Source organism: Syngnathus leptorhynchus, chromosome 20 (assembly GCF_054491065.1).
Source record: "Syngnathus leptorhynchus isolate UIUO chromosome 20, UIUO_Slep, whole genome shotgun sequence".
Taxonomy (NCBI): domain Eukaryota; kingdom Metazoa; phylum Chordata; class Actinopteri; order Syngnathiformes; family Syngnathidae; genus Syngnathus; species Syngnathus leptorhynchus.
In genome coordinates, this window is record NC_141214.1 from 1,372,982 (window position 1) to 1,400,770 (window position 27,789).

The window sequence follows — 27,789 nt, forward strand, 5'->3', positions numbered from 1 at the left end:
CATCCCTAGTCGGCGCTTTGTCTTACGACTCTTATCATGATTTTTCGATTCTTTGGGTACGCAGGACCACACCGAAGACCCAGTACACGGGCTGCTCGGTCCACGAGAACAACAACGGGCAGGCCGCCTTCGAGAACCCCATGTACAACACCAACGCCAAGGCGGTGGAGGGGAAGGCGGTCCGCTTCGACCCTAATCTCAACACGGTCTGCACCATGGTCTGAGGAGCTGGAACGGAAAACGCTTTCCAGTATTCCCACAGGTCTCGGTCGCACCGTCTGGAATCTCGCATTGCGGAGAGTAGCAAAAGTTTCTTATAACACAGGGGGAAGCAAAAAAAAAAAAGAAAAAAGAAAACTCATGAGCAAAAGAAGGGATGAGGGCAGCCCTGGAGACAGCACCCTTAATCCTGAGTGAATGGCGGATTAAAGTCAAAAAGGGAGCCCGGGCCCCAGTGGAGCAGATGAGAGCAGGAGGAAGGAAGGCTGACTCACGGAATGCTTAAAGCACTTTCTCATTGCGGTGGACGGAAAGGCCGAAGAGACGCAGACAACCCCGAACTGAACTGCAAGTCGATTAAGCGAATCGTCTAGAGAGAAGCAGGAGCGGTTAAGATCTTCAAATCCCCTCGTAGCTAATCAGAGCAAACCTGAAACTCAGTGGGAGCTGTTTTCACAATGGGAGCCCGATTCCAAATAGACTCCGATGTGAGGCGGACTAACAAAAAAGACTGAGACATATTCCGGCTCGAGCACTTAAAGCACATCGGACAGGAAACTCTTCCTGTCTGCCTCGGAGAACTTTGACGTGATGAGTCTAGGCGGAGAGCGCCGTTGGAACTGAACCCCAAGCGGGCTTTGTCGCCCCGTCAATGTGGGCCGCCGGCGCGGTTCCGCTGTGATCCTGCACTCCGCGAGTGCTTCCTTCTTTATATGTTACTACTGCAGAATCTTCTGATCTGTAAATCTATGGCGAATATATATATATAAATATATATTCGGGAGTGGTCACCACTTATATTTTTGTGCTATATATTTGCCACGGGGGTGAAGACAAAGCGGATCATTGCAGCAGATTATCACGTCTGGTTTAAATATTCGGCCGACTACCTATTCTGTTTTTCTTTCTCCCCTTTCTTTATTTTCCTTTGTGGAATGTGAAGTTGCACACTTTCATGGGTTTTTGTGAGGATTGAAATGAGATGAGCCCTTTTCACTCTGAGATATCCCACTTCTGAACTCAGTCGTCTGTCTGACTTGTTTGATTGTGTTGAAATTTGATGTGTTTGTAGTAGGACTTGAGACCTCAACTTGGAATTTTATGGTAAACAATTGGATGCCCGATGGACTACACTGTGGGGGTTTTTTTCCCCAACTGTGCATTTCAAGAAACACAAGCCTTATTATTTCAGCCTGGTTTTCTTTGTTCACTTCGAAAACAAATTTGTCAGGTTTATTCCAAGGTTGCAACCAAAAGTCCTCCCCTCCCCCTCCCCCCAAATTGGCCAGTCAACATGTTCATATGTGGTCTTTTCTTTAATGAGTGCCAAAGTCAGCATTTAATTTATTTATTATACTTTAAGATGCTGCCAGGAGGACATTTTGTTGGCAGTTCTGTTCTTCCACACTAATTTTGACAGTTTTGAGTGATTGTTGTTGTATGTGTGTTGTTGTCATCGTGCTTTTAGTTGTTGAGTTTTCACAATGAATCTGATACAGTGCCTACCAAAAAAAACAAAAAATTTTGGGGATCCCACCTTCTACGCCCACTTATCCCACTTTCAAATGGTATTTTATCACCGCCACAAGCTTTTCCCAATGACTGCAATAAGATTGATTGGAAGGACCCCCCCCCTTGCCGGACACTCAAATTATTCCGTTTGAGAATTTAAAAAAAAAGAAGAAAAAAAAGAAAAGAAATTATGGTTTAAAAAACATATATATACCCAACTAAACAAAGTGTTTTGTACAGAAATATATTTTTATGATGAGAATATTTGTAAAATGTAATGACTCTATTATGTAAATTTTCAATGCAACGTAAGATTAAAAAAAAGGCTACTTGCTTTTGTAATTAACATGATTTGGGGGTTTTTTTGTTTTGTTTTTTTCCATTGTGTGTTGGGATGGCGCTCGGGTCTATTTTTCAAAAGTTGATCTTGCTGTTACTAATAAAACAAACGGCGGAGACAGTGTTGCTATCTTACCTTGAGATAAAGTCCCCAAATTTTAGCCTGTTCAATTTCTGAGGTTTTATCACCCAAAATGCAACATTATTCTATTACATTTTATTTTTTGTTGCAGTGACTTTTCAGATTTTTTTTATTTTTATAGCCTAACTCCCAAGAACTTTAGTTGAAAAAAGTTTAATTTCTTACTTCAGCTGTGAAAAAGGATTTACAAATTTAATGTTTGACTACTTGCTGTGACCATTTATTTCTTCCATTGAAACTATAGAAATATTCACTTTAATTATGGTGAGGCAAAATTCGACATTTGTGAATAGCCAATGCCCAACGTCAGTAGTGCAACAAGTCACGCTGCCAATTAGGCAATATTCAACGTTGTGATAACGTCTGAAATTTTGATGACATGACTGTCATGTTCTGTTCGAAACGACGCAGATTTTCGTCTTCCCCTTTGCCAAAAAGGTAGGAGTACAATATTTAAGCAATTTTTGCTAATTGCGTCCGTGTGTTCCACAGGTGTTTGTTGCAATTGCACTAGCGGCGTTTTCCCTATCTTTTCTGTTTTTTCGAGGCTTCTAAATGTCACCAAAATTGTGCTTTAATGCAGGAACACGTCGTTGAAGTCCATACTCTGGTGTTTTTTATGCAATGTAGAATAAAGTCTTGCAGCGCCTCTCAGGTAAAATTTCATATATTTAACAAACACGGACTTGTCATACATTGTGGCGGTTTGCGTAAGAGTCGACATTTTTGTTGATATCATTTAGTTGAACAATATCTCTCTATATATAATTTTTAAAAATTGTGTGCTTTAAAATTTCACATACAATTAATTGTGTTCAACGTTTCCACTAATAAGTATAAAATGGCATTTTGTAGGACATGTTGTTTTACCCCTTTCAGCCACTAGATAACGCCACAGTACATGTAATTGTGCAGGAAGCGTCTCGTTTAATGTTTAATTTAAAAACCTACACGAGAAAAAAGATGATTACGGTCCCACATATTTCTCAATATTACCATTTTACCAATATTATTAACGTGAAGATTAAATTAAATAAATATCATTGTTCCTAATGACTCTCAAAGGACTTCATAGTCGTACAATTAAGTAAAAATCGGACACATAAAAACAATCTCTACAATGACATAATAACAGTAAACACTGAAGAATTCCAACAAATTATAGACGATAAATGACGTTTGATTTTATTGCTCGGAGGGCACAATTGTTTCTAAGTGGCAGTGAGAGTAATGTAGCAGAAAACCCGCTAGGTGGTGCCACAATACAAGAAAATCAATATAAAGCACGATTGTGTGAAAAATAAAATACGTTTGAAAAGTTCAAGGTATTTAGAAATATTAAAATAAGCCAAAACATAAACAGAATGTGTTCCGTTCCAATAAATGAGTTTTTAAACTTGTGTTTTCAAATTGACATGTATTTAGTTATTCTTTTTTCACCTTTACAGAAGCAGATGATTGGCTCTGTATACGCAAAGTGCAAGAGGATGAAGTATACATTTTTGTCATGTGGAAATGTTGAATTCTCAACATAATGCAATCTAGAAATAGGATTTATAATCAATGTGGCCCAAGTGTATACTTAATGTACATTTTCAAAAATGTTTCAAAATAATAAAGCTGTAAATATTTAAATTGGAAAAACATTTTTTCAAAGCCGCACCCCCCCCCCCCCCCAAAGAAATCATTTTCTGAGAGTATACTTAATTTTGTGACATGTAGTAGCAGTAAACAGTAAAACTATATTTTGATATTTGTTAAAAAGAAAAAGGAATTATTTGATGAAATCTTTTACAGGGGATTTAAGCACACAATGTTGCATAACCACATTTTCTTAAGGGATGCAACAATACTGCTTTTTTCAGAACATGTGTAAGTATAAATAGCTATATTTTGCCCATACCAAGTATCGATACTTGGCACGAATTTTTTATGACAGGGACACAAAGAAACACAAAGAAAAGCATTGGAAAAAAACATGCCGGAAAGAAATGGAGAAAAATGCTGCAAAGGAAAGCAATGGAGACAAAATACTGCACAGAAAAGCAATATGCAGCAATATCAGTCTTTCTTCACGACTACAAGCCTGAGTGAGTACCGATATATTATGTTTTTGTGTATGTTATTGAGACAATTCTGTTTAAGTTGCTATTTAAAAGTTTACAAAAGACATAATTGCTACATTTTAGCTCATTTATGGCATTTTGTATCATGTGTTAGCATTTTTTTGTTCGTATTTTGTGTTACTTTTTCTATGGTTGGGCAATGATGGAAACAATAATAATAATCAGTGACTTTAATATTGAAATCATGATTAATAGAAACTAAGAGCAGTTTTTGTACATGCATCGACAATCCGATACTGGTATCGGTACGCCCCCTAATGTTTTTTGTTCTTTTGATTCATCAAATAATGTACGGAAGAGCCGAAAGTGTGCGTTAAAAAAAAAAAGTTTTGCAGATGTGCCGGTCCACTTTTGCCACGTGCGCCTCAGTTTTGACCCGTGTGCTTTAAATACTCTGCATGTCTTCCGATCAGTCAGTCGAGCTTTTCCCAGATCGCTCCGTCTTTCGTCTGTCATCTCTCGATCAATGGGGGGGGGGGGGATTCAGTCCTCCGGGACGTTTTATTTCAATAAAGGAGCCCGGCGAGCCGACAGAACGATGTTTTGTAGCAGCCACATTAATTATGCATCCGCTGCGGAAATCAGCCGGCCTTGATCATCCCGTTTTTAAGTTTTATTTATTTATGTATTTATTGTAGTCCAACTTGGAAGGATAGTTAATTGGCAGTCTTGTCACATCATATCTGGCTTGTGTTTGATGCTCTATATGGTCCATGATTTATATTTATTAATGCTGTTTGTGATGACCTCCATGCATATTAATTGTAAGATTTTCAACTTGAGCAGTTAGATGGGAAAGAATGTGTGTCGGAATTTCTGCATTTTTATGCATAGTATTGATTGGCAAATAATACCATGAGAATCAATCATACAGAGAATACATGGAATAAGATTAACATTCAGACTATATTCTTATCAACTGACCATTCTGGAAAATTTGTTTTATATCCAAGTTTAACTTTGACTTTCACCCTGCCCCGTCTCTAAAATAAAAAAATAAAAAACTTGAAAATGTATGTCTATAAATGTTTCCATCCAAAACAGATCTTTTTTTTAGAACTCTGAATTTTTTATACTTTAGTTACTCTTTGCCAACTTTTATCCCAACAAAATAATGGAAATATCCCTCACTCACTTCATGCAATGTGCAAATGTAAAAATTATTCTGACTGGACTGCAGTACAGGACTGTAAATACATTCATGGCCTAAAGAGGGCACTCAAATCCTCTCTGTTGCTGTGGCCTCTGTTGGACACAAGACGTTTACTGACAGATCCAGCTGTAATAAAAAATATCATGTTTTTTTTCCTAATAATAATGAGCAAAATGATGGCTATTAAGCAGATTGACTGCAGGGCTCTCGCTGTTCGTCCGCACGTGTGCACATAGCGCCCCCCTCGGCCTCAAAGCCGCTCGGCATGACCAATCGATGCGCTTGCGAGACAAGCTCATCCATGTCCGACATGGCGCTGCAACCATGTTTGATTAAATGGCCGCCGCATCCTCGCCGGGGCACAAATCAATGGTGTTGATGGGGCGGGAGGGGGGTTCACCTTACATGACGCGGCCCAATGTGGCGCCTGCTCGTATTGACCCGCATAGCAATAAGGAGAATGCCATTTGTCACCTTTGTGTCATTTTTCAAGGTTTGCTCCCTGATGTTTTAAATCAGTTAGTGTTTTCAAACCTTTTTACACAAAGTACCACTCAAAAAAAGTCTTTCACTACTCCAATAATGACCAACATTAAAAGACAGTAACGTAGTAGGTGCAAGTGTTCCCACTCAACACAGCAACCGCTCCTTTACTCACATCATTTTATGTCCTCCATTTTTTGGGACTTTCAGCATCTCCTTTATTTTATAAACTCAAAACAAAAATGATCCAAACAAAAATCTGGAACATTTTATGACTTTGATTCAAATGTAATACACTTTGACAGACTTGATAGTATTTTACATCGAAAAAAGATGAATTTAAATCGAATAGCTAGCTTCTTATTGTCATAACGTGGTGCTAACAAATTTGGGGTCTCCTCCCGAGTTAGTTTTTCCTCAAAAGTATTCTTTTCCCACAGTTTGAGTTTATTCGCTCTCTCGACTACAAAGTAGACATTGTGTCCTCAAAATGCACTTTGTTTCCCGTCCGGCTCACCCCCGCTGCTCCTTTGTTTCATGACGTGAGCGGCTATCATGGTTTTTTTGCTCCATCCTACGCCGCTACGTTAGGATGTCGAGCGCGAGACGCGGCAAACGATCGGCGGGCGGTGTCGGATTGCTCTCGTGCGGGATTTGTTTGACTCGGGTAATTGAAAGTGTTTTAAACTATTACGGCGGGCACAGGGGCTTGTTTAAGTGTCGAGCTGCCAGTCACCGAGGCGGGCGGGCCCCGAGAGCGGCGGCCTGTCAAGGCCCGTCAGTCAGTCGTTGGAAAGCCTTAATGGATTTCTCCATGCTGGAGCTCAGAGACATAGACGGGAAAATCAATGGGTTGTCATGTGCGAGTGGGATCCATCCAACAAGCGGCAGCATAAGTCAGATGGAATGTTTGTGTGTGTTTAGTGTATGCGTGTTACTCTTTGTGATAGTGCTGGGAAAGAGGCCCGTGTCCCACCAAAATGTCTTCTGGCTATCTAGGTATCGAGTTAGCTAGTTATAGTAGCTGCCTATAGACTCTTGCTAGCTAGCTAGCTGTCTATATAATTTTCTAGCTAGCTCGCAATGGAATCTCGTTGCCTAGCAATTTAGAGAACCTTGCTAGTTAGGAGATTGTTAGTCTTGTTTCATACTTGGTTATGTTTTTTTGTTGTGAAAGATTATGTGATACTGGGCTTTTTTTGATTGGCCGTTAAATCTGCAATGCCCTTCAAACTACAGCAAAAGCAGTTGTTGACGAGTTGCAGTAACCTGCACGACATGCGTTGAATGTGTTGTTGCGTGTTTGAATGAGGAAAAGAGAAACATTTGGTCAAATAAAAAGTACCCATCAGTCACGGTGCCCTTTACATTCATATGATGCCACGCGATTTGACATAAGGTCAAGCTGGTTGAGTTTTGTGCAACTCGATCCCATATTTATCCAGATTATGCTGCTCGAATTCCGAACCGTCCAACTCGAGGAAGATTTGAACTGAAAAGTTTCACTGTGCTAACTGTCGAGTCACGGGCGAAGCAGCTTGTAGACAGACGCGTTGGATCCAGACAAGGCTGCGTGTTTTGAGTGTGAAACACAGCACTGAATGATGGCCGAGTTTAGTAGTAGCGCTTGTTTCCACTCATTGCCAACGAGACATACGTAGGTTTGAGTCTTTAACGCAATCATCTACTCAGTCTGCCTGCCACTGTATTTCTTCCATTGCTCGCAGTGAATACCTGCTCTTCATCTCCAAAGCGGCGTCTGTGATTTCTCGCCCGCCACGTCATTTTTCTATTTTTTTTGCCTTTTATCTCTGCCAAACGATGGCATTCGCCGCCGTCACCGCAGTCTAACACGAGGCAGACTCGCATGTCTGTGTTGAGCTAAACCAGACGACCCTGTGAAATGCATCAAATCATTCCACCATGTTGAGAGCCAAAGTGGTAATTACTCATAATTGAGGGTGGCTTCGATTCTTTTTTTTTTTTTTTTTTTTTTTTTTTTTTTCTCACTTTTTTTTTTTTCTAAATTGGATGATTTCCTTTTTTTTCTTCTTCTTTTGAAACGATGGCAGATACCTCATAAGTTTTTGGAAGAAAATTGAAAACAGAGGTTGTTTTACTTGACTTGTGTTAAATTTCCAACAGGCCGCCATTTGATGACATCTCACGTTGTTGTTCTTTTTACATCAACATTGACTGGACTTTTTCCCTCTGTATTTGATTCGACTGAGTGTTTCCTATTTTAAGATTTCAGCAAAACATTATAATGAGTACAAGAACCGCCAGAGAGTAGACCTCGTTTTCCTTACTAATTTTTCACGTGATTTCCAACTAAATTTGCATGAAGGCAGGATTTGGAATCGCTATATCGCCTTTTTTGGGAGAACCTATCCTCCGCTAAGTCAACAACGGTGTGGCCAAAAGGTTCCAAATCAAGTAATCCCGCACGACCTTGTCTGCGAGATGACATCCCACTTGAATCAACATTTTCCTTTTATTCGGCGAGAAGATAACATGACCCACTTTTACGCTCACCAGCTGAAAAAATTGTGCCGGCCAACATCATTTGGATGGGCTTTGACAAATGTGAGCGGGGGCAATGCCTTTGGAACTGTGCATCCGTAGCGACTTTAAAGAAACAGGCTTGGTGTATTTAATAGCCAGCGTGTTTATGTAGGCTCCATATGCTAGGGCTCACTTGGACCACCCCCCACCCCGCAGGCTCGTATCGGATGGGTGGGTGTCGGTGCAGCCCGCAGTGTGGCCTGCCAGCGTCGCAGACATCAAACCGGGCTTTCTTGGCAGCGTCGCATCGCGGCAGCAATAACACGGGGCCGAGCTGTTATTTTTACAAGCGCTATTATGCAGAAACTCAGTATGCGTGTGCAAAAACACACGTGGAAAACACAATGTTTACCCACGGATCTGCACATGTCGCCCCCGCAGCCCCCCCACTTCCCCTCACCTAAGCGGGGAGGGGGTTGCGAGGTGGTCCGACGCCCGCAGTAAATTGCATGCGACACAGCCGAGGTGCGTCTCTTGACACGCTGTGATGGGGCACGCCCCGCCGCATTACGGTCGGCCGGGGCTCCCGGACGCCCAAGCGAGAGAGAGCTTCTTGAATGGAGACGAGCGGGGAAGATCTTTACTACGATGTCGCGAGCAGCCAATCATTTCTTCCAGTCTAATTGGCACACATGGAAATTCATCCTGGAAGGAGCCACGGCGACATGGCAACCGTGCCTGGCCGAGTTAACCCCACGTGCACTCGAGTGTGACCTGAGGTGCCCGCCGACGGCCGCCAGTCTGCTCGTGTTTGCGTCCCCGATGCCGACGGCTCGTCACCTATGCGGCGCCATAATACAAAAATCCAGTGTTCGGCCCTAATAATTCAACATCCTCCATTAAAGTACACGGTAACTTTAGCATTTTAGAAGAAAAAAAAAAACGGGTGTAAATAACAGCTAAAAGCAGTGTGTAAATAACATTAACCTTTCCAATATTTAACTGAGAAGAAAAAAAATTAACCAAGAGTTTCACTATAATTATTTTTTAGCAACAGAAAATGCAATTATGAAAATCGTCGCATTAAAAATGCAGTGGGATAAACCTTTTTGGGATTGAAACAGTAATCTAAATTGGGAATCCAAAAATAGAAATTACTCGCATTTATGGAGACCGTGTTTGTGCAAAATGGCAAGCATGTTTTTTTCCCTCATTATTCTGTAAAGTCCTATTCCAACTTTCACACACATTTTTGAATTTGAATCACAGTATGGTAGTATAAAATAAAATAAGTTGCATAAAAATAGGGCTGCCGTGTTTGTGACCCACAAAATAAAATAAACATTAGCATTTTCCTCAAAAGTTAATTTTAGACTACACCAGAAACCAATAAAAAAAAAAATCTAGAATTTCAAAAAAGCTCACGTACAAAAACAAAAAAACAACCAACATATATCCTGATCTAAAATCTAATTTGAGTAATGCATTCGATTAGAGTACTTTCCTGGCCGTATATGCACAAATGTTCGAAGTACTCGCATTGGACGTCGCAATTGTTCACTTGGTTGCAGGGTCAATCCATATGAGCATGTTAGCCTTAATATATAGAGGAATCCAGAATTTGTATTTCCTGTGTCAGGGCACAAATGACACCCACATTTCTGGGTCCAGGTTTTGGGATGCATCTCCCTGCAGATCGGTTTCGCCGCTGCACCAGAAGCACTAACGTCCACGTCGTCTGTCTAAACACAAGAAGCCAGCCTTTGAAGTGAAGTAACGACGCGGGGGGAAGTTAATTACGTCCCATTATGCAGGCCGGGCGCGACTGCACGCTTAGCAAAGGCCATGTTTTTCCCTTTAATTAACTAGAAAGTCGAGCAGTCGCCTGTCAGGCCGCCGCTAAAAGAGCGAGGAAGGAGCCCTCGGGGCGCTGATGAGAGACCGATAGAGCCGGCCACATGCTAATTGCGCCACGTTAGCGTCTTAAACTGCGTTATGGCTTGACACTTTTTTTTTCAACGTTTTGCCGAAATGTGCAAAGGGATATGTTTTGGTGGGGGGTCCCCGGGGAGCCCAGGAGCGAGGGCCGCCTCGGAACTTTTCAACTTTAAAAACACCACCAGTGCATTTGCCGCGTGAGTTCTTAATTGCAAAGTCCGACAGAGGAACCCCTGATCACCCTGAGCCAGTGGAAGAAACTTAAAAAGAAAAAAAAAAAAAAAAAAGCTTATTAGCAGCAAGAAGGAAGTAAACACATTTTCTAGTTTGTCGTCGATGGGATTCAAACGCAGCAAAGCCAGCTTGAGATTTTTAGATATACAGCATTACTGTTCAAAAGTTTAGAATCACTTTGAAATATCCTTCTTTTTTGAAGTCAAACTTTCTTTGAGTATTAATCTTAAGAAATACAGTACCCATATTGTTAATGTAGTTCAAAAAAAATGAGATATTACCCTGTAAATTACCATGTTTCTCTTTTAATTTTTTTAGGTAATTTCTCAATTTATATTTGTTCATTATTTAATATTAGAGGTAGATGTATTTTTGAGTAATGACCTTTTTCTACATATTTTTAAAAATGTTTCTATTTGTCCATTTTTGCCCCTCAATAATGGAATAAAGAAAGAAAACACAATATTATTGAAGCATGTAGCCCTTGAGTCTAACAAATGACATGTAATCGTTAGTCTCAATGCACATTTAGTTCAACATGCACGGAGGTTAATTACAATACAAAGAAGCCGTTCCCATTGTCACCTGCAACACTGTGCATTGCCAAATGGGGGCGCTAAGCACAAACTAAGATTACCTTCCTTGTTGTTACAATATACAATAGGCACGAGTCTTACTGTTTATGCCATTGTGCAATATATATTTTATTTTATATCAGCACCATATTTTAAATAACCCCGTCCCCACCCATACTCCCCCCCCCACACAAACACACACATGCACAGCCCACAATTTGTGTGTGTGCGTGAGTGAGGCAGGTTATCAATGACAGCGTAGCAGTTATTAATGTCCACTGTGTTGTAATATGTGCTGGGAAGAGGGTGCATCGGCGTCCCGCTCCCTCCCTCCCTGCCCCATCCCTCCGTCCCCCACACGGGGCTCCAGCTGTCTGGCTCCAGCGTGTAAAAAGATCCAGGCCTCATCGCTCCTCTTCCACGCTATCAAGCTCTTAAAAGAACCCCCACCCACCCGCAAAAAAAAAATCAATAAAAAAGCAGCCAACAAGTTGATAAATGTGTGAGCTAGGTTTCATGATGCAACACAATTATGTGCTTTTGCAAAAGGCTCAGGTGTGTCAAAGAAGGATGTCCTGATCCCATATTCTGGATCAGTGTTGGATTGCTTAAGGTGAATTACCACTGTTTTTAAGAATTTAGAAGAGATTTTATTTATTATTTTAAATACAGCGTTGGTGTCAAAATGTAACAGCAATTTTGGCAAAATAATGTATTTTCTCAGTGAAACATACTATAAGATTTATTTTGCAAAGGATAGCACGTAGCGGGACTTGTGCCAGTTGGAGGGGTCAGAGCAGTTGACATCTTTTGGCTGTTCCTCGCCAAACCTCTTCCATGATATAGTCGTCTCCACGTAGCCCGCCACTGCGTCATTCCAAGTCCAAACGCGAGTCAGCTAAGAGAATCAAAGTGGAATCATTTTGACTTTCCATCTGTCGCTCTTTCCTCGCCCTCCCTCCTTCCCTCTCTCGCTGGCTCGCACCCTCCCTCCTTCGCCGCTCCTCCGGATGGGTTCCGGCTGTCGAGCGGGTGGCGCTGGTGGCCGGCGTGACGGCTCGGCTGTCTGGTGTCGCGTGCGATCAGGGCGCACGTCGCGCGGCGAGGCCGATCGGAGCTGAGCGCCTCCGCCTCACCGCGGGTCACCTTTCACGGGCAATTAGTGTCGGAGCACGGGGCGTGCTCGCGGCTTGTCGGCCCCGCTTATTGTGACGCTGCGCTCGGGCCGCCGCTCCCCTCTTCTTCCTGCCGTTCCTCGTTGGCTCTCCATCTCCTTGAGTTTTCCCCTGATGTGCTTTTGCCGCTCTCAGGCTAATGGCTGCTGTCTGGCAATATGTTGTCCAACTGTTCAGCTCTGTCTTCATTACGCACGCTCGGGCTACAATCGTGTAATACTCTACGTATTATTCCAATTACGTCTCACCGAGTTCTTCTTTCTGAGACTTTGCCGTCATGTTTTTTTCCGTACAGTACTTTTGTCGATTCTGCGCTCGGTCGGAGGTTCGACGCCGACCGACTTTTTGCGTTGGACTTTTTCCAGAGACGAGGCTTGAATATTTGCCTCAAGCGTTCCGATTAAACCGGTCTTTGGTTCTCAGACAAAGACACAGCATCGTCGCAAACACCTCGGCATGTACGAGTAATCAACCGCAATCGCGTGTGTGAATCTTAATATACATGGCGACCTCCATACATACATTATCTGAGGCGTGCTCCGATATTTCCGCCGCTCGCTTTAACACGGAAGAGTAGAAATCAAGGAAAAGGGCAAGCTCATTTGCATGTGGGGGGCTTCATTAGATGAAGCTAAGGACGGCAAAGAGAGCAACCTCAGCCACGGTGATGAATCGCTGCTGCGTCTCCGAGTCGCCTCGTCGTCACCCTGATTTGCATATGCTCTATTTCTGTAGATGTTATTTACTCACGTAATAGTGGACACTTATGGGTTTGCTTTGAGAATTTTCGACAATTTATGATACAGTATGATGTTGTGGCACATAATACCTTGCAATATTATGCTAATGAATTCCTCTGATAATTAGACTGATGCTTTTGTGCGGACTTGATCGTTTTTTGCTTATGTCATCACAACACGGTGTTACCGACGGGTTGTTTCTCTCATACGTCTTTCCCTTTCAAAGTGAAAAAAAACATTTGGGAAAAGTTTTTGGTGCATTACTACAGATTTGTACTTAGACCCTGACGAGTTACATTGGTGAAGAAATCTCCTCCATCCAATCATGTTTTCGCGAGCCTCGTAGCTGCTGTTCAAGCGCTAACGTTTTTACCTTAGTGATGGCAAAAATATTAGCTCAACCCAACAAGGTGAGAAATTGAACTTGATTCGAGACTTTGAGCCCTCTAACAGGTGATCAGCGCCGACATCGAATTCCACAGCCGAGCTCGCACCTTTGGGATTACGATAATAAATAAAGTCAAATGTAAACGGTAAACATGCTGAATAAATCATGTTCCCGCTCTTTCATAAAGGCCCCCATGGGCTGTTGCGTCTCGGCGGGCCTCACGCCATCTTGTCTTTTTGAAGGCGAACCTGCGCCGTCGGGCCTCGGACGGCCGTTTCATCTGGTCGTCCGGCGCTTGACGAGATCCGACCGGCCCGGTCCCGCTTGGGTCCTGCATCTCAGCAGCCAGCCAGCCAGCACGTCTGATGTTCGCTCGCATTGCGCCGATGCACATCCTCGGAGGCGAGGCAGTATTGGCCCAAAAGATTCTATGATCTGAAACACATCCAAAGACTGTTTGGAGCTTTAAGAGAGCCTTATTAGCGCTGAAGTAAGCTGACACATACAATACGTGCAGTATCTTCATTGTGAATGTGTCAGCGGGCTTTTTGTTCCTATTTTCGTACCTGGAAAACTCTTCGCTAGTTAGCGAGCACACGTTGTATAAGTGACTGCCAAAAAATTTATGTCCACCATCCAAAGAACAGGCTGCGGCATTCCAAATCTTTTAATAGGCTCCTCGTTTATGTGGCCATTTTATTATTATTATTTTTACCAGCAGTCCGTCCTATGTTTGCCAACAATACTTAGCCCAAATGTTAGTTTCTTTCATACGCCAGTTTTGGTCTTTATCTAATCAGATATCAGGTTTTTGTAGATTAGCATCATTGGTACATTATGTATTTGTTTATCGATGCGAGGAAAGTAGTTTAAAATTTGCAACGAGTCTCGTTTCTGATGATAATCTCCAGATGACTTTGATAATGTAACGTGGTGAAATGGGAAGAGCCGAGGTTTGGAATTGGGCGTTCTCCTAAAAGACCCCGTCCGTCCTCAACGTAGCGCGAAACGATTGTCTACGATTGTAAATACGACCCTTGACCCCCCGCCTCCCCCTACAAGTGTAGCGGAAGGAAGCCGAGGGAGCTCATGTTTATTCAGTGGTCGCAGCAGCCCCCGGGACAAATCAACGCTCAGGAGTGGCTGTCGGCTGCGGCGAGCACCTCTGGGCGGGGAAGCTATATTGGGAAAATTGCACATGATGTGCATTAGATCCAAATGTAAACAATCCAAAATACACACAGGGAAAGAGAAAATCTTTTATCGCAGCCTGCCCGGTATTTCTTCCGCTTAAGTCAAGTTGTCGCCGTTAATGCCGGTTTGTGTTCAATCATGGTGTCATCTTCTGAGAAGCGTCTGTTTGATTGACATATTGAAGAGGCGGCCCGACTGGGGGCTAAACTCACCGAAGAGCGTCAGATCTCAGGCAGGCGGGCGCTCGCCGCCGAGAGTTAGACGAAAGCGTCTGGTCCAGTCAACGCGCTGACAGTGATCGCCAAAGAAGTCCCGTCTCACTTTTTTTTTCTTCTCCACTGTTTGTTTGAGTTGTCTTCCCGCCGTCCACCGGATCAACTACTGTTCGTCAAGTGTTTTTCTCGCCGGCGATTTCCCAAAAGGAACGGCATTTGCGAGAAAGCGCTTCAAGTGATATTGACATGTTGTCAAGCTCGCGCCTCCATCCCGCCGAGGACGTTGACGGGCCGAGGCTGCGATTGCGCGGTTCCTCTTGAACCCCTTTCCTACTGCCAGCTGAGCAGTTCCTGCTCGTTTCTAGGAAGTGATTGGTTTCCCCTATTTTTAAAGTTGCCTGTTGGGAAAAACGCCCGCTGTGCGAGATTGCCGTTTTGAATCTGTGTACTTGAGGCGTCTTGATTGTGTCGTTTTGTTGACTGATATGCTATTGGGCTACAGTTTTTTTGTAGTATAATGATTAATACTTTGAAAATGTCTTCATCGTTTGGATTACTAGAGCCTATTTAAACAGTTCATTTCCTGTAAACCTAGTTTGTGTCTGCAAGCTGCCAATGTGGAAATTAGTATCACATCTGTTTTGCTGTGTGAAAAAAAAAAACAGCAAAAAATATGTATGGCCTCGGGATTGGGATGCCCAGTCAGACTTCTGCAGGCTTCAGCAGCTGAGGTCATCAAGCAAGCAGTTTGACATGATGTTTTTTTGGGGCTTATTGCAGGCCTTCTATGCCCCTCCCTCTTATTCCCTCTCAAAAAGTGCACAGATGACTTGCCACGGACCATCAAAAGACCATAAGGGCAATGAGCCACTAAGAAATGATAGCAGGGTGATGGAGGGGGTGGCCAGCAGGGAGATTCCTGGAGTTGGCTTTTTGCTTTCTGTTGGACGACATCTCCAGCAAGTGCGAAAATGAAAGTGCGATGCGAACTACATGGAAACGTAAAGAAAATCAATCACACGGACCACATGGGAACCTCACTTTGAGTTTGCTCCAGCTGTGGCCTCTAAGCAGCAGGTGGTCCAAAGAGATTGCAAAAAGAGTATCGCCACCATGTTGCCTTTCAGAAAATGTCAGACCTCTGAAAGTATAAGTGATGGCAAAGAAACTACATTTTCTCTTATTGGGGCAGTCCAACAGTTAGTCGCCTAGATATTGTTCATGTTGCTAACCAAAACCGCAGTACCCGCAGAGACACGTAAAGTCAGAGAGACCGGCTGTCTCAAACAATGTCACACATCATTTCTGTATGTACGCTAGACGACAGCAAAAACTCTTCTCTGATCTTACACGCTGACATTTGAGTTGTCACGCCGCATCATCAAAGTATTTTGTATTCTGTGAAAGCACCCCCCCCCTCCTTCCTCACAATATAGCTGCGAGTGCACCTCCGAGCTGTCACGTGCGATGATCGGCGGATGGCAGATGAGAGCTGCCACCGCGGCGCGCCCCGAGAGCCCTCGGGGGCGAAACGGATGGCTGCAACGTGGCGCCCCTTCACTCGAATTTGTCTCCGCTAACAGCTTAGCTCCCGCCATTAGCGCTCTTCGCTCCTGGATGCTTGTTGAAATGTTCTTCTCCTGTTGCTCACTTTGTTTTAATTAGAATCAATCGCTGTGGTAAATCTTAAAAGAAGCATTCGACATGGTCATACTTACATTTCTCTTTGGTTGAAGTCGGATCTTATCGTCCACACTTGTCGGTAATGTGTTTTTCTACGGACTATTCGAGAGCCCATTAGTCACAGCACATCGCTTGTTGCGCCAAATACGGCTAAACTTCTGAGCTGTTTTCCGAGACAAAACATAGCTAGCGACAAACTGCTCATTTCCCACTGAACGTTGTTTTATTTCCCTCGCTCGCTCCCTCTCCTGAGTAGCTTATGCTCATTCAATTAAGCGCCGCCGACAGGCGAAAGTCATTTACGGGAAACTCACTCAATCAACGCGAGCAGCCATTCATCGGGAATCTCAGCGATGCGCGTGATCTTCCCGATTGCCTCGTTTCAGCTCGGACGGCATATTTTGGCCTTTTTGATTGGTCTTTCGGCGGGGTGTGCTCGTTTTTGCACACACACACACACACACACACCCCCCGGCCCCCATTCCGCCTTCCCCCCGTGGCCCCAGCAGGGTGCGGAGTGATGCGCGGAAGCGTGTCATTCCCCGATAAAAGCCGACCCTGATGCTTTTTAATGCATCATCAAGGCAATGGGCCTGTCCAAGTCGCGTACAAGTTCACCAAATAAACACTGACAATGAAATTAATAATGCATATTGTTTGCGAAGGCCTCAGCTGGGTGATTTGACTGATGTATGCAAAGATGGTAATTTATTGAAAGTAAATTCATGTAATTGTGCAGCGGAACTTGATGAAGCAAAAGAAGGTGTCAGCACGGCTTCCGTCATCATCAGAAGAGAGAAATCATTAAAGAGTAAAAACAAATCCGGCTTCAAACGACAGCGCACAACAAACACTTTATTTTATGGATGCGTTTCATTTGGACCAAAGTTCACCACAGCCGTTATGGTAAATATGTCAGATTTGCTCTTAGTTGTTTGCCGATGCCATCGTTTGGGTTTATTTATTTTCCGCTCGGTCCGCCGGGATGTAAACACTCAAGCCGAGTGTATCAAAGTCGTCAGTGTCGTTTTAATTTGAGGAGAACGAGCAACAATGTAGTTGTCATCGTCAAGTCGTGCGGACTCCTCGCTCGGTAAAAATAGTTGACTGCGACTCTGCTATTTTTTATGATAATTGTGATGTCAGCCGAAATGACATCTTGTGTAAGTGATGGCTGACTGGTGTCAGGCGGTGACAAAGTGATGTACACAACGGGACTGAAGCAGACTGATTCTGTTTGGTACGATCCAAGTTAGAATTTTTTTATCGTAGTTTTTATCCCAAAGTGTCTTTCCGATCGGCCCTTCCAGATCGTTCCTCGACGACGTCTTGAGGCGCTTGAACTGGCTAGCTAAACAACGTAGCATAGCTAAGGTTGAAAGCGATTGGCTGTCAAAAATATATATAGATTGCCTTGGAAGTTTGGTACGCTTTCCGCTGACTGACCGACCTGATTAATTCTTACAGTTGAGTTTTGGAAAGAACGATCCGGAACGCCGTACAACGATTAGGAGTAATATGTTGCTAAAGACCCAATTAACTCTGTGTAAGCTGCCATTCCTGTGATGTATGTCTTGTTTTACAATCCACAATGTGTCACTGTTTCGCAACTGTTTCCAAAGCGTTCAACCCAGATTGTATTATGTTTCCCCCTGCCTGATGAAAAATTGGAAAAGCAAAAAAAAAAAAAAAAGAAGACATGTCTTTTGGTGTGTTAATGCGGTTTCAAACTGCCAAACATGGTGTCACGCTATTCTGACGGGGCCTTGGGAAAGAGTTTATCTCATCATTAATTAAGTATCATATTTCCCTACATGCTGCCTGTGCTTAATTAGGAAAGGGGCTGGGGGGTCATTTGGGAGCGCTTATTAACTGGAACAAATTTGTTAAAAGAAAGACACGGATAAAAGAGAGAGGCGGCGGCGTCCACAAAAAGCTTTCGCCTCTCGTGATTGATAACCGCACCGGTCGCAACTCCCGTCCGACACGGGATGATGCGACTGAGTACGTGGGAGGGGAAGGGGAGGAAGGACGAGGGCAGCAGGTGGGGGGCCTGGAAGGAAATGATTGCAGACATATGCTAGCGCTCAAGCCAGATAGACTTAGACAGAGGCTGGGAGGGGAGGGATGAAGATACAAAAACAAAGGGACTGGTGCAAGGAGCTGTTGAACATCACAATGTTTATGTATGAATTGGTATTTTCTTGGGGCTGGCAAACAAGTCGTCCCTCGAAGTTCTGCCTGCCGGAAGTAGCCCGGCGCAGTTGCGTACAAACATTCGGAAATGGTCGATAGTCTTACTGGTGTCTGGGCCAAGTGGGTCAGTGACTGAAACGCTCGCTTTGTAGCCCGCGTTCGATGTCATCGATTTATTTAATCGAGTGAGTCACACGGCCTCGGTGGAGGTCTGATCTCATTTCTTTGACGTACGTCACGTTTCCCGCCCTTTTAAAGTGACGATAAACCGGTCGACGTGTTGCTCATGTCATCGATATTCCAAAGTCTGGAGAAAAACAAACTTTATTAGCCACGTCGTCGCCTCACCGGGATGAAAACTTCTGAGAGCCATTACATGTTTGAAGGCGGGGGCGCCGACGCGGCCGCGTATGATTGACAGGGTTGGCCTTGCCTTAATAGACGATAATTGGGCAATTTTGAAGGGTCTCTGAAAAATGACCAAATAATAACGCGCGACTTGACTCGAGACTTGTTTTCTCAGGTAATTGTGCAAAAAGCATCTGGTGCACCATTAGTTCCATTTTCACATTAGAATAATAATCCTTTGCGGCTAATAGAGTCGCTCAAAATGTCCGCCGCGAGCCTGGGTGGTGCTGTGATGACGGTTGCCGTTAAATACCGTATGGAGGGAATTCACAGACGTAGCCTCCACCTTTTTGTTTCATGCTGACATTTTCCGGTCTTGGGTTTTAGCATGCGTCCGTTGCCATTTGCCCGTCAAATGAATCATTATTACGATCAATGAAGCACTTGAGCGACTCGCTCTTAATAAATTCCGTAACAAAACGAGCCGTCAGCCTATCTCCCGATTCAAAATGTCACAACATTAATGCAATTAACACCTTCTCGGAAATTAAAATATGATAGGAGACAACAACAAAAAACGCGCATACATGATGAATGTTTTTATAATAACAATTACCGATGCTAATTGGGCTGCTGGCATTTTTTTTTTCATGGCAAAAAAAATGCGACTACCTTTTTTTTTTTCTTTTTTTTTAATATGCGAGACAATAACAATCCCCAAGGGTAGTTGCCTTATTGTTCGCCCCTTTCCAATGAGAGATTACACCAATATCGCGTCTCGAATTAAAGGCTAATTAAGACATGTTGTTTCCGAGTTTATTGCCGTCCATAAAACTTTGATTAGGCAAACATTAGCCACATTAAGGCTTTAATGGCCGTTGCCCCTGTGATTACCATCCGCAATTTTTATGTACTGTCGACTTGTGTGTATGTGTGTGGGGGATGAATAATTTAAAATATACAAATGGCAATTGTGGCTTTAGAAAGCAGCGTGCAGGTTTTTAAAAGGTGAAATTGAAATGTCAGGCAAAAAAACAACAACTAGTCCCCTAAATATTGATTCAAAACAATTTGGGCTTTTCATCGACATCAAGGAAATGTTGCTGTTATAAAGATCTGTGAATCTCTCTGGATGTTCTGAATTCCCATTTGAGATTTTGAGACATTGCTGTAAGCAGGACAGCTGGGCACAAAACCGACAGCGCAACAGTGGGAAAAATCATCATTTTTATCCCGTCTTTGCGCACCGTTATTAATGGCGCTCGCTCTTCCGGATCACCTGAAAAATGAGTCCAAGGACGAAGATTCGTGTCGGGAGAGGCGTGGCTGTCCACTTTTTTTTTTTTTTTTTGAGAAACGACGCAACTCCCAACAAGCAAGATTAATGGAACTCAGATGGCTTTTAATTAGCGCAGCTGTGCTCATTAATTACCTGTCCGCAACACAAATATTTTTATATTCGCCCGCTGTTGATTTATTTGATTTTGTTTGCCGCCGGATTTAGATGAATGAGGCTTTCTTTCAAATTTTGCCGACACTGTACGCTGAAGCCGGAGCCAGACATTGTCCTCGCTTGCTCCTCGGTGTGTTTGTTTCCGCTAGGACATTATTCATGGTCCACACCGGTCCGTCTTTTGAGTTGTTTTTGGTCCCTTAAAAAGCGCTACATCAATTATAAAGTTATCATTATTGTTATCAAGAGCGAATCAGCAGTTTTTAGTGGCACTCCAACTTAATGACTGTGTTTTGACGCCAGCAACACAAGACGACTTGGCTACCTGCTCATTCATAACAAATAGTTGAGTCAAGAAACACGTCCAGGATGTTACCGAGGGACTTGGCACTCGTTACAATGATGACGCTATCTTTTGAAACACTGAAATACTTACTTTAACATGATTTTGTAGGTTTAGCCGTTGCTGCTCGATAAATATTCCGTTTAACTTCATCTGTCATGCACATTTCCTTGAAACTCCCGTTCGAGTCGAAACGCGACGGCGAGGACAGAAATTAAAATTTCATTATTTACTGCAACCGGGGCTTTTTTTTTCTTCTTTTTTCTCCGGGAAGGCAAGGCAATTAGCAATGCGAGCCTCACGGCCCAGGGATATTTATTGCTCCAGCCTCTCCTTGCTTTCTTATCTTGTCGCTTTCATCCTGTTTAGCTGCGAAGCGATGCTCATTAGAGTCACGTTGGACAATTTAGACCAACATGTGAACTTTTCAAGCGATTGGGCACGGAAACGATAAATCACAGATGGATTGGGTTTCGGCCTATTTAAACGAGAACGGGTAGTTTTTGGAGAGTGTTTACAGTATATTTTGATAACTGTCAACTTCATTTTTAATAGGGGCTTAATGATTTAATCTGTCAATATTGGTTTCAAAATCACACGCCTTATAGATGTACATAAAATTTCCTGCATCGACTCCACCGAGTCCGTTTCTGCTCCCATTGGCCGGGACGAAAGTCGCATATGTTCACTCCTACAACGGCGCAAACGCCCATTTCTAATCGCACCATTTTATGAAAATACCAAAAGAAAGAAACTTTACCCAAGAGCACAGTTAGATTGTAATTTGCACTAGACTTGCGCTGGGCACGCAAATAAGGCACATTTGACAACAGCAGTAGCCAGCATTTTTTTGTATTAGAGTGAACACATTTCCTCGAACAGGAAAAACATTTTCAAGTTCTTCGGCATTAAATGCAAATTAACTCAATCAAAGGGGACCCGGCGGCAGATCTGAAGGAACGGCGTGATCTGGTAAAACAACATTAAAAGCGCGTCTTAGCATTCCGAGGCACTAACATATTGATCACAGAAGAGGCGAGGTTTTGCGTGGAAAAAAATAAATTTCAGCGAGATGACGACGGCGCCGGGAAGCGCTCGTGGTGGCGTTCATTAAAATTGCATGGCTTTTCAGAAAAAGCGTACGAGAGCAAGATGCAAAAACAAGTGCTTGCTCATAATAGCGCTTATGCATTCCTCCCACTGGTCCGAAAACAGCCTCGTGGGCAGGTGGAGTATCAACAACAACGACAAAAAACAACCTTCCTGTCCAGCTTGTAGGTTTGCTTCGTAGGTAATACAGAGTGATTTCATTATACTGTCGCTGTTTCCCCCTCTTTGACTAATAAGTACTTTTCAAAACCCCCTTCCCGTTTGGAGGCAGCGGCGCTCCGGTTTCTCTGCGAGTTAACCTTAACACGCTATCATTACTGTCACTCTACGTGAGGAAGCTCACTTTATTGCGACGTTGAGCCCGCGCCGCGGCGTCAAGGCGGCTTACAGTTCTTCTCAATTACACGTTGGGCTGTTAAGTCAGGCTCCAAACTTTTGGCAAACAAAAGACAACAACTTTTTGGTCTATGTAAATGCTCTTTTTCAAAGTCAGGTGTGTGTCATAAGTACTCCTGTCTGAAATCTTAACCTTCAGGTTTCAAAGGAGTCTGGCTTAAGCAAGTCATACAGTCTTGCACAAAGCTGAACCAAAAAAGCTGGTAATGTTAGCCGGCATTCTGGATTTGCTCCATGCCGCCCTCCCCCTCCCCAGCATGTGTCATTGTGACCTCCGCCGTCCCGCCCTGTGGTGACACCGCCTGCCCTTGTTAAGTGGCCGCGGCTCCCTTTGCCCGATTTACAGGTGAAATCTATTTTCGCGCACAGGCCTCCAGGGCCCGGACGGACTGTAACAGAATTTTTCCCTCGACCGCGACGCTGAGGATAAATGGCCGAGGTGGCGGGACTGGACAGAAAAATCAATGGCTGTTTATACAGACGTGACAGTGGCGGCGCCCGAGCAATTCTCCCGCTCGCCCCTCCAGACGAGCCTTTTGACTCCCCCTCGCTCCTATAAAATTTGCAGCCCCCCCTGTTAGGATGCCACCAAGGGCCGACACCATGTGGCCGTTTTGCTCTCAATTTGTTCGCAAAGCGTGTTGAGGTCAAGTTAGCGCTTTTTGATGGGCCAACTGTCAACGTTACAGTATGTATGCCAAACATGCCAGACACCTTGGGGCTCGGGCCGGCGGGGTCACGTGTTCCAGATGGACATTCTTTTCTCAGCTGCAACCTTAAAGTGTAAAGGCGCCACGTCTCTCAGAAGATGCGTTCCTATTAAAGCATAAACTTGGGTTTCTTGATGATTTGCCACTTTTGTGCAAAGGCTAACATGTTAATACCAGCAGGAAATTAATTAAAATAAATTAATGCTTAGCATGTTAATATTGGCGAAAGGCAAAAAGATGCATCATGCTTGTAGTTAGGATTTTAAAATTAGCAGTGCGCAAGTAAACATAAACAATCACCTGTTTAGACCTTAAATCAAAGTACGACCTTCTACGAGACTCATTTTTATCTCAGTTTTTTTTTTATCGATTTGCAGCACCTTTGTTGCGCATTCACCCACTTTTGCCACCGATTTACACGAGCTCCCGAGGCAGTCGAGGGGCGGCGGCGGCGCACTTGCAACTCACGTTGATTTATGTCCGCTGTCCAAATAAAAACATAAATCAACGCACCTGCCTCACAAGTCACTCTCGCACCTCGCCGCTGTTGTCCGGTCCTCCCCCCCGGTCCCTCCTTCGTTGACGAACACACAATTGATTCCCCTCGTTGCGTCAATTTGTCGCCTAATCTGGTCATATGCTGATAAATTTTTACCGCTTTGTCAATTAATTTTCCTCCGAGGCTCGGGCCTGGCAGCGACGGACACATCAATACGCAGCCGGTGGAAGTACGGCTGACAAAATTAAGTGATAAAATTTATTGCCCCCCTATGCGGCGGTGTGAAAACATAACTAATGAGGGAGGCAATTAGAGTTGCATGCGGTCCGCTTCGGGGGGTGGGAAAAAAAAAAAGACCTCGGTGGTAATTAGACAAGAGGGAGAGAAGGCATCGGGGAAAACGGTCATCTGAAACAGGGGGGGCTTTATAAAAATAGTTTGTTCCAGCTTTCCGTCACTGTTGTAAAGGGCAAACAAATGGAAGAGGCCTTTCAAGCACAACAATAAGTCACTTGGGCGCATTTCTCCTTTTTGACAAATGCCTTTAAGACGCGCTAGCCGCTCATCACTTCCCGCTTTTGCGCGTTGAAGTACCGACATAAAATCGTTGTCAGTGCATCCTCGCCTAATTAGTCCTCCGCTGACTTTGACGCATGTGTTTTTTTTTTTTTTTGTCACACGCTAGAATAAATTAAACATAGATGCTTGTGTCATCATTTTTTTTTTCCAGAAGAAGGTTGTTAGTGGCGTTATTCCCCAAAGCTGGCTCGACGCATCCTGACGTTCACATCAAAATGGACAACGGCGTCTCGCTTTATTTTCGCATCCGCCGCCGTATAGCCCGATAGAAGTTGCCGAGCTCGTTTTGTTTGACACGTCGCAGTCGTGCTGTCATTCAGAAGACAGAGCGCACTTTGCTTGGCACTTAAGTTGTTTGTGTTTGGTCTAATGGAAGCCGACCGTCCCGGTGGGAACACCGATCACTGTCTGCCGGGCTCTCCGGTCAGTGATCAAAGGTGCCGGAATGCCGCGGGAAATAAACAACCGTGTCGCCACAAACATGGCAAGACAAATAATTTGTAGTCTAATAAAGCTCATCGTCACGTATGACAACTCGTGTGGTGTCTAGGAAGGATGAGCTTACCTTTTTATGAAAGCACCTGAAAATCATCGACGATATTGTTTCTGTCGCCCCCTAGGCTGGAATTCTGCATTTCAATAACAGAAACAAGAATTGTTTTTTGTAGTTTTCAATATTTGAGTACATACGAGTCCCCCGATCACGATTACATAAACAAAGCAAAGTTGAATTAGAAAAGTTCTTACATAAAGTCCTTTGAGTACAAACGCGAGTGGAGTTCATCTTCGTTTTGCACCTTTTAATCCCATATCAAATTTGTAATAGCGACATCTATTAATAATGAAATTACAAATGAGTCATCGTCCTCCATTGGAACAATTCAAAGACGGCACCGGGGCTTTGCTGAGCGCGGAAACTTAAGTTTTTATGTGTCGAAGCACCCCGGGGAGCCGTTGAAAACAAATGGTGTGTTTTGAAGAAAACTCCTTTTTACGACTCCAACAACCCAGGGAGGCGACTTTTCTCAAGAGTGGAATCGCCATTAGCGCCTTCATTAGGAATGCGGCTAGCCATCGACGCCACTTGTTTTTTTTTCTTTGCCGACATTAACGTCTTATCGCTTAATTCTCGACCGCATCCTTCGTGTCCGGCGTAATGAGATCCCTTCATTAAACAAGCGTGCCGATTCTCCGAGGGGTGCTCCTGCGGGGTGAGGGATCCTCACCAACCTTGCTACTGTTTGGCCAAATGAAGCTAAAGTCTTTTTCTGCTTGTTTAATAAGACACCAAGTGTCTTAATATGATCATTTGTTTAAAGTAGTGTACAAAGTGTACCTGGGGTCTCTTTGCCAACTTCTCGCGTTGGGTTTAGTGAGGTGCGAGTGGAAGTCAGCACATTGAGGAGCACAGACGGCGTGTTTATAGTTTCTTTAAGATATGATTTGAACAAAGATTTTGTCTATTTTATGTCGCGGCCGCCATACTTCCGGAATCAAGAGACGAGCGGCAAGTCAACCTTCTGCGAGGATTAAGCAGAAACTGCCATTAAGAATAGGTGTCTGTTTTAAATATGAATCACCTCCTCTTCTAGTTCAAGTTGTTCGCTAAATAATTCAGCGCCGAGGGATGCATTATCCACTTGATGTAAATGTGATATGAGTGGAAATCGGGACGTGTGACCGAGATGATAATTGAGACGATAATGGAAAAAAAAAAGATGGCACAATAGTAACAAATAGTAATGAAAAGCTAAATAAATGATGGGGCTAAAACTGCGAGCGACATGGCGGAAGAAGTTGCGGTGGCGTGCGAAAAGTGAAAAGCAGCAGCTGGCCTCGCTAAAGTCGGAGCTGCCCTCTTAGACCCGTTTCCAACTTTTTGACAAGGCAGCCATTAACGAGATCAAACGCTCGCGCTGTCGGGAACGGCTGACAAGATGGCGTCGCACCAGAGTGCAAACTGTTAAAGTGCGGCGAGCGGCCTCCATCCGCAAGACGTCGGGGCCGAAATGAAGTCGTACACAAAGCGCAGCGTGCCATAATACGGCTAATTTTTATGACTCTGACAAGTATGTAATTATGCGGCACGCTGCCTTTCAGAATGTATCACAGTCAATAAGAGAGCGCGCTAATTTCATTCCTCCTTTGACATATTTACACGGAAAGATTCTGTTTTGGCGGTGGAATTAGGATGCCTTGACGGATGGCTCTTAACCATCTGTGACCCGCCGCCCGTCACTCTCCGCCGAGACGGACTTTGATCTGGAAGGACGGGACATCTCGGGGAAACGCGAAGCCCTTCGCATGCGCTATATGGACAAAAGTATAATGTATTAGTGACCAACCATAAAAAGGTCATAGTTTACATGTAGTATTAAAGCTACCTGGAACGCCTGACACGGTCACTCGGCAATGTGGCGGACGTCCATTTTTGTGTTCAAGGACACAGCGGTCATTTGTATCTAGTCTTAAACACACGTTCCAGTCCGCACGCCCAATGTCGATCCATCCGGTCGCCCGAGCTTTGCGTCGAGTCAACGCCGAGGGGTCCAGCGTGGTGGGAATTGTTGTCCGAAAGCGGGGAAACGCATTCCCGTCTTGCCGCGTCCCTCGGCGGCGTCATAAGAGCAGCAGTAATTACCCAGGAAATTGACAGTGAAATTGAAAAAGTTTGAGGCTGTCCATCCCGCCGTCTCCTTTTCTGTGACAGCCGAGAGCTCCACATTGGAGTGGGCCACACACCGAGAGGTACTTCCTTCGGCGTCGTGACGTAATCAATTTTGAAAAAGAGCATCGAAGGGCAGCGCTGATTGTCTAGCCTGCTATTAACGCACGGTGACATTTGCAAAGATACACGGCGACGTTCACAGCCAAGGAGGCGCCCACTCGCAGCGTTTGACTGCAAGACGAGGCATTAGTACATTATCATGCGGCTTGTCAATAGTCATGAAAGCACGCGGCGCTCAAGAACAGCCATGCGCGAGGACGGCGCCGAGCCAGGCCGGGCCGCTCCCGATCGCTAACGCCAATCTCCATAATCAGGATGAAACCGCAGAGCGGCGCTCGCCGATGAGTGATTGATTGAATATGAAATAATGAGGGTTTTCCGCCGCTCTGCCGGTCATCTAAAATTCCGCATACAAATCAAATGGAAATTTTATGCAATGAGATGGATTAATGCGACTCTGGCAGCGTTTTAAGGTCCTAATGCACGGCAATAAGCAACATAGGTTGTCTGCGCCAGCGCCGACGCTTGTTTGCTGTTGATAGGCCATTTTAGTGCATTACTGTCAAAATAATGCATGTCTGTCGTCGACATCCATTCCACCGGCTTAACGTGGACCAATTACAATACGGCACTTTTCAAACTATTTTAGTGCTAAAGTGCCACTAAAGTCATTGCCAAAAGTTGTTGAATGAAATATTTATTGATGGGGAGGGGGAAATAAAGCCTTTGCTGCAATCTCCCTGTAAATCAAATCCGATTGTTTCATCTCATGTATTGCTTACCGCTTTGATAATGCATTTGCACAA

General features: G+C 44.0%; 2 protein-coding genes across 10 annotated transcripts in view; both read left to right on the forward strand.

Moving 5' to 3' along the window:
• csmd3b (CUB and Sushi multiple domains 3b) overlaps nucleotides 1–1,621 on the forward strand; it is a 180,343-nt gene extending 178,722 nt beyond the window's left edge. For all 7 annotated transcript variants that reach the window (XM_085900608.1, XM_085900609.1, XM_085900610.1 and 4 more), the window contains one exon: nucleotides 65–1,621. In XM_085900608.1, coding sequence (XP_085756734.1) covers nucleotides 65–224 — 160 coding nt within the window. In that variant the 3' untranslated portion in view covers nucleotides 225–1,621. The remainder of the gene's footprint in view (nucleotides 1–64) is intronic.
• A 750-nt stretch (nucleotides 1,622–2,371) lies between these two features.
• The window catches only part of LOC147040683 (teashirt homolog 1-like), a 78,891-nt gene continuing 53,473 nt past the window's right edge, over nucleotides 2,372–27,789 (forward strand). For 2 of the 3 annotated variants that reach the window (XR_015063002.1, XM_085901356.1), the window contains exons 1-3: nucleotides 2,372–2,650; nucleotides 2,796–2,867; nucleotides 4,152–4,302. Coding sequence is in view for 1 of the 3 variants with exons in the window: in XM_085901356.1 (XP_085757482.1) it covers nucleotides 2,832–2,867; nucleotides 4,152–4,302 (187 nt within the window). In the remaining 2 variants the exon portion in view is untranslated. Of the gene's footprint in view, nucleotides 2,651–2,795; nucleotides 2,868–3,660; nucleotides 3,829–4,151; nucleotides 4,303–27,789 lie in introns of those variants that run through there. The other variant, XR_015063001.1, reaches the window with a different exon arrangement.